Source organism: Buceros rhinoceros, unplaced genomic scaffold (genome assembly GCF_000710305.1).
Source record: "Buceros rhinoceros silvestris isolate BGI_N320 unplaced genomic scaffold, ASM71030v1 scaffold4063, whole genome shotgun sequence".
Lineage (NCBI taxonomy): Eukaryota > Metazoa > Chordata > Aves > Bucerotiformes > Bucerotidae > Buceros > Buceros rhinoceros.
This window is the reverse complement of record NW_010401801.1, coordinates 113,704-121,746: the sequence shown is the minus strand read 5'-3', so window position 1 is coordinate 121,746 and position 8,043 is coordinate 113,704. Positions and strand designations below refer to the sequence as shown.

General features: G+C 39.0%; 1 protein-coding gene across 1 annotated transcript in view; it reads left to right on the top strand.

Annotated features, from left to right (window-relative positions):
• The first annotated feature begins 5,938 nt into the window (after positions 1-5,938).
• The window catches only part of LOC104490144 (SPARC-related modular calcium-binding protein 2-like), a 6,741-nt gene continuing 4,636 nt past the window's right edge, over positions 5,939-8,043 (top strand). The window contains exons 1-2 of the mRNA XM_010132394.1: positions 5,939-6,041; positions 7,429-7,703. Of these exons, the coding sequence (XP_010130696.1) occupies positions 6,001-6,041; positions 7,429-7,703 (316 nt within the window). The 5' untranslated portion in view covers positions 5,939-6,000. The remainder of the gene's footprint in view (positions 6,042-7,428; positions 7,704-8,043) is intronic.

Sequence of the window (8,043 nt, the reverse complement as noted above, 5' to 3'; positions counted from 1 at the left end):
AATATTAATTTAAATAATAATTTAAAATAATTATTAGGATTTTCAGGGTGATAATGTGGAGATTCAGATGCCTACCATACTATGCAAAATTGAATTCAAATATATCTCATTTCAATAAGATATTGTTGAAAGTGTTACTGCAGTCAAAAGAAACAGCCATGTATCTCAGGATAGGCAGCTATGAAATACGGCATGTAAAGCAGGAAGGGTAACCTTTGGAAAATCGGATCCAGTTGCTTTTCTCTTCTGGACTTTCTTTTGGACCCCTTTCTAATCCTGAAATTCTTTTCTCCATGTCCTAATCAGTGGGTTGATTGCCTTGTGTTCCTGTCCGAATACTTCAGTCAAATATGTTGTGTTTCTTACACCAGAGATGGACCCGCACTTCTTAATTGCAGGTCATGTTAAATGTGAAGTAACAAGCCTCTAAAGATTAGGGGTTAGCATTGGCATAGGCAGAACTTAAATGCTCAGAATTTCAGCTTCTTCTCAACATACTGAAATGTCTTTAGCCTTCAAAACTGGGGTAGATACTGTGTAGGCAGAGACTACCTAATAAAAAATTCAGCTGCCTTGTGTCCAGTTAGGCAACAAAGGTGCAAGACCTCCTCATCATCTGAGTTCTCAGACCTTTTCCTGTTCTCAGTCAAAACTAGAAAGGTAGGTGTCTACAAGAGAATGTTTTTAAAAGGAAGATAAGGTCCACAGACCTTCTCATGTTCTGCTTTGAGTTTTGAATGGCATCTGAGAGGATTACGATGTTCTAGATGGCTCATCCCTGCCTGTTCTCACAGTGACATCTCTGAACTGTTAGCAGCAAGAAATTTGCGTCTCAAAAGCCTTTTGAACTCTCATGGAGGAAAAACCAAACTAAAAAAATAGTAATCAGAAGTTAGTCATTTCACATTGCCTGTGTTATACTGTGATGTTCTGACTCTCCTTTTCTTGTTTACCAGTAGCATTACAAGAACCAAAATAAATGTAATAAACTGGTTTTCCTATCAACAAATGCCCTAGCCTAACTTTGTTGCTCAGTTGCCTGCAAAAACTGTTTATAGGATCATGTGTGTTTCTGCTATGAACATTATCCCTTCTTTCCACCACATTTACACGGAGAGTAACAGAGTAGTTTGAGCCTAAATGACTTTAAAAACCAGATACATATAGAATTCATCACAAGCAGTTTTACGTTTGGGCTTTCTCAGTAGTTAATGGGAAAGAAGAGATACATTTCAAGGGAGATCCTATCCTATTCTGAGAAAAAGTCAATGTAGTTGGGATGAACACCTTCTGAACGGGTTCCTTATATTGAGCTTAAATAACTGTTATGGGTGAGACACCAAATTTCCTCAGACTCAACTTCAGCAAATCCCACTCAATGCGCTTTGGTATGGTATGAATGCCTGGAATTGAAGGGTAGGGCCTTGAGAGAGCACCCTTTGTTAACTCTTTTTTTTCTGCCCCCACCTCAAAATTAGAACAGAAAGATAATTCTTAAATAGTAACAAAAATGAAGTTAAATATATGTGGAGAACTGATATCTCTTTTCTGTCCTTCTCCAGAAATAATACTTTTTCACTGTAAGACAATAATGATTTGGGGCTACAAAGCAATGGATAGCTCCTCTCCAGCTAATGTATTTTTTGTTTCTGAAATCTGGGTAAGCACAGATAAAAGAGAATTTGGCTCTGAGTTTAATGTAACTCTTTTAATTGGTAAGAATATTTGAGTGAAAAAAGAAAAGAAAAGGAAAAAAGGGTAATAACTGAGGGATGTTAACAAGGAGAGATAGTAATGTCCTCAACCCCTCTAGGACAGAGGCTAAGAAGTAGATAATTACTGTTTGTGAGAGATGCAGTGAGGGAAAAACTGCACTGAACCATAAAACTACCGATTCTTTTAGGGCCATGATTTTTAGTCTGCAGCACAGTTACAAATTTAAGTTCCCAGGCACCTCTTTTTAGGGCTTTTTCTCTCTGGAATGGGACTTAGGAAAAGCTCAGGAAATCCTCCAAAAAATGAGGAGGGCCCTCAGCATATTTAGGCAAACACAAATTGTGATTTATATGGTTCGACAGAAATAATCTCATGAGCTGTACATATATATAGAATAAAAGTCCAAGAAATAATATTTTCCTCATATTGTCTGCTCTCCCAGGGTAAGCAGTAGCACTGACAAGCTTTTTTATTTTCTCCTGTATACCACTATACTTCAGTGAAGTCAAAGCTGCAAAAGAAACATGAATAACTAAGATCATTCTTACTTTCAGCAGATCAAAACTTGTTTATAACTTTCACAGGTATTTCAGTTGTCATTGTATTTGAACCCACTTCTAAGCCTGATATCTTAACAAATAGAGACTAAAAGTGAAGCTTTAGATTTGCTAATTGAAAGTTGACATGCCTTTAATTACTTGAGTGACTGACTCAAGACAGGTTTGTCTCTTGCGGAAAAGTTAGTGTAAATTCCCTTTTAAAGTGATTAATCTTATCTATTTTATTGTATTTCTGTCTACAGAAATGAACAAAATACTTTTCTAGCCATGTCTTCAGAAGTACTGTAAAAGATAATCTTCCGAGATTGACAGTTATAGATTATTATCAAGCAAGCAGAGAGCTCCAAGGCACATTTTAGGTTTATAGAAAAGGCATATTTTAGGTTCATAGAAAACTGCCCCACAGACTTAATTCCAAAAATCCATCCTCAGTACTAAAGATAGATTTATTTATAGAGACACGTATACATATGAGATATATAATGTATAATGATGATTCTTTGATTAACTTTATATTATAGCTGAAATGAGGTGTTTGTATATTCCTGTCACTTCTGGTATGTATGTTGGTCTTAGGTTTACTCTGCGTGAAACTAAAGCAAGCATTCAGCTCTGTGTTAAATCTCTGAACCTGTAGGTGAACTCCATGTGCTTTCAGCTTCAACCCTTTAACAACAAATTATTATTTACATAAACTGTCAAATCCACATAGGACAAGCAGCAGCAGAAGAAACTGAAGCACGTAAACCATAGTGAGAAGCATAAGACTCCCATAAAAGACTAGTCTTTCCCTTTCTGTATTTAGTCCTGTAAGAGTGAATTATTCATTACAATCAAGCCAAAACTCCCCTGGTTCTTGCCGTTTCATCCACAAGTTTGTTGAAAATTAAAGCTCAGCACGAAGCCTCCAGAGAATTATTCTGAGTTAATAACACCTGCAAAGAACAGAGATTTCACTGTGAGGTGAATTTCTGTGTGATTGCCCACACATCAGCAAAAATTATAATTGGGAGAAACTGAATATTTCCTCTGTATTTAACTGCTGAGGATTTTGTGTCATTTTATGTTAAGTAGTAGAGTTATAGTTTAGAATGTTTCACAGCAACCGATAGTGTTTGTTTTGACAGTGAGATTTCTTTTCTATGAGAAGATTCCTATTTCTGCCAATTGCTGTTGCAATTTTATGCAATACATATTTAGAAACCTTTCTTAATCTTAGTGGATATTGTCAGCGACAATCTATGGAATTTCTTCCCCATGATTTCTTGTGAATTTAGAAGTTGATACTTTCTCCTACCTAAATAGCAAGCTATCTATGTCACAATTTTGATCTCTGCTTCTCTAGGATACATACACTCAGCAACAGCAGCGGAAACTACCTAAAGCATATGTTTTTGTTTCTTCCAGAGTACATTCATAACTACCATGAAAAATTCAGGTGGAGCTCCTAAATCAAATTAGGTATTAACATTATTATCTATCCTAAAAAGGCTAGAGAAAGAAAAAAAGCCAAATTGCCTTGTTTCCATGCTGTGTTGCGGTATTATACACTGAGTTATTTTTGTCTGCCATCTTCCACAAGTTCTGTATCAATTCACAATTCTTTTTTGAAGCAGAATTCAGGCTTCTGCCCGATGACAGTAACATGACCCCAGCACAAAATGGCTAAAGCTTGTATTATTCAAGACAGGTCTACAGAGAGCCTCAGACAGGCCTCTTTTTGCCCGTCCTTTGAAGAGAAGCAGCTCCAGACCACAGACCAAGTATCCTTTCTAGCAAGGATAGTGCTGAGCTCAGTAGGTTGCTCAGAGATTTAGTTGCTTGTTGGAGACTCGGTTGCTTGTTCAGAGAATTAGTTGCCGTGCTGGATGTGCCTTCTGCATGGGAACTGCTTGGGCTTGTCTGCTCACCTCTGGGCAAATGTGCTTTTGTGACTTGCAAAGATACATGGCTTCATTTTAATCACAATGCAAAATTTACTTGAATGGTCACAGCTGGTATAGTCTTCTGTCCCTCCCTGTTAATCTCTTGCTGCCCTTCTCATTTTTGTGCTTTACAGGGAAAGCTCAAGTGCTCATCTCACTGAACTCAAATTTAGGATTATTGTCATAGAGGTTGGCTCAGGGTTTCTTTTCTTTCTTCTTTTCTTTCTTCTTTTCTTTCTTCTTTTCTTTCTTTTTTTTCCAGCTGTAAGAGGAGAAGAAATTGTTAAGGGCTAAGGGAAGAGGAAAATATCTAGGAGAGTGACAGCTGGTTTCAAGTGTGTACTTTTAGTGCAGTGAAACATGCTTCAGTGCACTCCTGTTATACGCCTTTTACAGTTCCTGGAGTAAAATGTCCCTGGTGCTGAAGGCAAACACAAAAGAGACAGGGACCTCATAACTGCATTAGATAATAATACGTAGTGTTGCTGCTGCTATACATAATAGCTGAGCTATTCTTACTGCAAAACAGTAAGGGCTAGTATAACACAGGTTAATATCCTTGGATCAACATAGGTTGTATTAAAAAATAATTTGCTGGGCAAGATGAGGCTTTTCAGGCTCAGATAATCCTACTGCCTGCTCCAGAGGTCACCAAAGTGTACTGAAATAACAAATTCCTACTGATTGACTAATCTGCCTTTCTACAACCCTTCGATGCATTTCCCTTTTTCACTAAAGAACAGAACTGCTGGTAAACAACCCTCCAGCACAGATTTGTCTATGAAAGTACTGCCATTGGCTCCAGCTTCAAGCTTGTCATCTCTACGTCACTGCTCATGGATCATCCTAGAGCCTAACTCAGTTATTACAGGGCTAGAGGAAGACCTGGTGTTGACTCAGGGCTCCGGGGAAGAGGAGAGGAAGCAGGTGTATTGTGTAAGCAAACCTCCACCTGTCAACAGCCATGGGCTTGTCACATGAATTTATCTGCTCCAGCTGCACTGCTTTAAGATTGGATCTTTCAGTATATATTTATCTGACATATTATGTGTCTGAAATGTGCTGGCAGTTGCTTTCAGAGAAGAGCTTCATGGCATAGGGAATATAATTATGAGGATGACCTAGCATCACCATAGGATCCCACAGTGTGAACCGAAGTACCAACTAACAGCATCCGACTGAGCTAGGTGCCATATAGTGGGAGTTAACCCCTGTCCAAGAGAAAAGTGAAAGAGGCAAGGAGATGCCTGTCAACTGGAAAACCAACGCACTGAGAGAATATATGTTGAGAAATCCAGTGGTAGTTCAGAGGAGCAAAAGTAGAAAACACTTCTGAAAGAAGTGTTGTGCTATGGGCTTCTAGTCCATGTTTCAAATGGTCTGTGTCATGTACAAATGCCTGTTGTTTCAAAGCTGTTCTTTTCAAAATGTAACACCATGGAAAAAATATCTTAAAGAAGAAAAAATAAGGGCCAAAAATAAGAGAAAGGAACCCAAAGTATGCAAACCAGATTCCCATTTGCTTGAATTCAGGAGGATGTTTTTCTATTGCTGCTCTGTGTTACAGATGTGTACCTGAATTTAGATGCTTGTTTCTGAATTATGTTATTAACTTGTCCACAGTTCATGGGAATTCATGTACGGGGAGTCACATCTACCTCTAAGTTTGAACTATTGTTGGAATTTAAAAGTTGTAAAAAGTGGAAACAAGAAAAGAAAAAAAATCTTGTTTTCTAGGTTGTCCTGGGGCCAAGAAAAATGAGTTCCTGACCAGTGTTTTGGATGCCTTGTCCACGGATATGGTGCATGCAGTCTCTGATCCATCATTGTCTTCTAGCCGGTGGGTTTCATAGAATCATCTGGTTGGAAGAGACCTTTAAGATAATTGAGTCCAACCATTCACCCTGCACTACCAGGGTCTCTAAACCATGTCCCTCAGTGCCACATCTACACAGCTTTTGAACACTTTGAGGGATGGGTCTCCACCCCCTCCATGGGCAGTCTGTTCCAATGCTTCACAACCTTCTCTGTAAGGACGTTCTTCCTGATATCTAACCTAGATCTCCCCTGGCACAACTTAAAGCCATTTTCTCTCATCCTGTCTGTTGTTATATGGTAGAAGAGTCACCCCCATCTCACTACAATCTCCTTTCAGATAGTTGTAGTGAGAACAATAAGGCCTCCCCTGAGCCTCCTTTTCTCCAGACTAAACAACCCCAGTTCCCTCAGCCACTCTTTATAAGACTTGTTCTCTAGACACTCCACCAGCTTTGTTGTCCTCCTCTAATCACACTCAAGCACCTCAATGTCCTTCTTGAAGTGTGGGGCCCAAAACTAGACACAGCATTCAAGATGTGGCCTCACTAGTGCTAAGTAAGGGAAAGAATCACTTCCCTACTTCTGGTCACACTATTTCTCATACAAGCCAGGATGCTGTTGCCCTTCTTGTCCACCTGGGCACACTGCTGGCTCATGTTCTGTCCGTCAGCCAGCACCCCCAGGTCCTTTTCTGCTGTGCAGCTTTCCAGCCACTCCTCCCCAAACCTGTAATGCTCAAGGGGCTGTTGTGGCCCAAGTGCAGGACCCAGCACTTAGTCTTATTGGATATGAGTATGTGCTGCCTTCCTGATTTGCATTTTGTCTAGTTGCTTGTAAAACAAACCTATGCTATGGACAGTCACAGGTAGTATTAAAAATGTGTAAGTGCTATCAAACTGCTTGTCTGCAGGTCAGATGCTTACCATTTGGATGGTGACATTTACTGTTATAACTTGCAGTGTATTTCAATACATTTAGGTGTTTTATCTCTAGGAGCATCCGTCACGGGTTGTAACTGAAGCCTAGGTATTTGAAGATGCTGACTGTTGACCTACTTCAGTTGGATATATTATACATTTAATGTGTCTGCTGTCAATGAAATGATCTCTTTATTTCTTTCTTCACCTTTCTCTGTTTCAGGAAATGAAAGGGGAAAGCACTCTTTTCTGAGTATGGTGCTGACCTCCACACAGTTTCAAAGAGTTAGCGAAGAGCAGAATGTAGCCCTTAGTGTAAAATTTAGGGTACGGTTGGCCAAAGTGAAAAAAGAGGGATTCATTACAAGAGGATAGTGTCCAAAAGCAAGGAAGTTTTGTAACAAAGCATCTGACAGTGATTTAACTATTCTGCAATGATGGTATAAACTGAGATTTCTGTATCAAAATTAAGACTGAACTCTTGTGTTTCAGGGTTTCAGAGCCTGATCCAAATCATACTCTGGAAGAGAGAGTGGTCCATTGGTATTTCAAACAGCTAGATAAAAATTCCAGTGGTGACATTGGCAAGAAAGAAATCAAGCCATTTAAGAGATTCCTAAGAAAGAAATCAAAACCCAAAAAATGCGTGAAGAAGTTTGTGGAATACTGTGATGTGAACAATGATAAGTCCTTGTCAGTTCAAGAATTAATGGGCTGCTTGGGAGTAACAAAAGAAGAAGGTAAAGCAGAAACAAAGAAACGCCATAGTAAGAAACTTTTCTAACTGTCTTTTTCACTAGATTCTTCAAAGCTGATGAAGTCTGGTATCTGTATATGCCAGAAGTATACAAAATAGAAGAATACACCTGTTTGCAGCTAATGCAGCTGCTGCTTAGGGCAGATGGCAGGAAAGCTGCTTCTGTGTAGGCAAATCATTTTTTTCCAACGGAATCAAAAACTTCCTGTTGATTCTTACCATTAAATCTATTACAGGAGCAAACCTAAGAGGATACGATAACATTTACAGTCATCGAAAAACCATTTTAATGTTATTACAGTACTATGCCCTGTATGAGTAGAAGCATCACACCTGTGCTTTTTGGATTC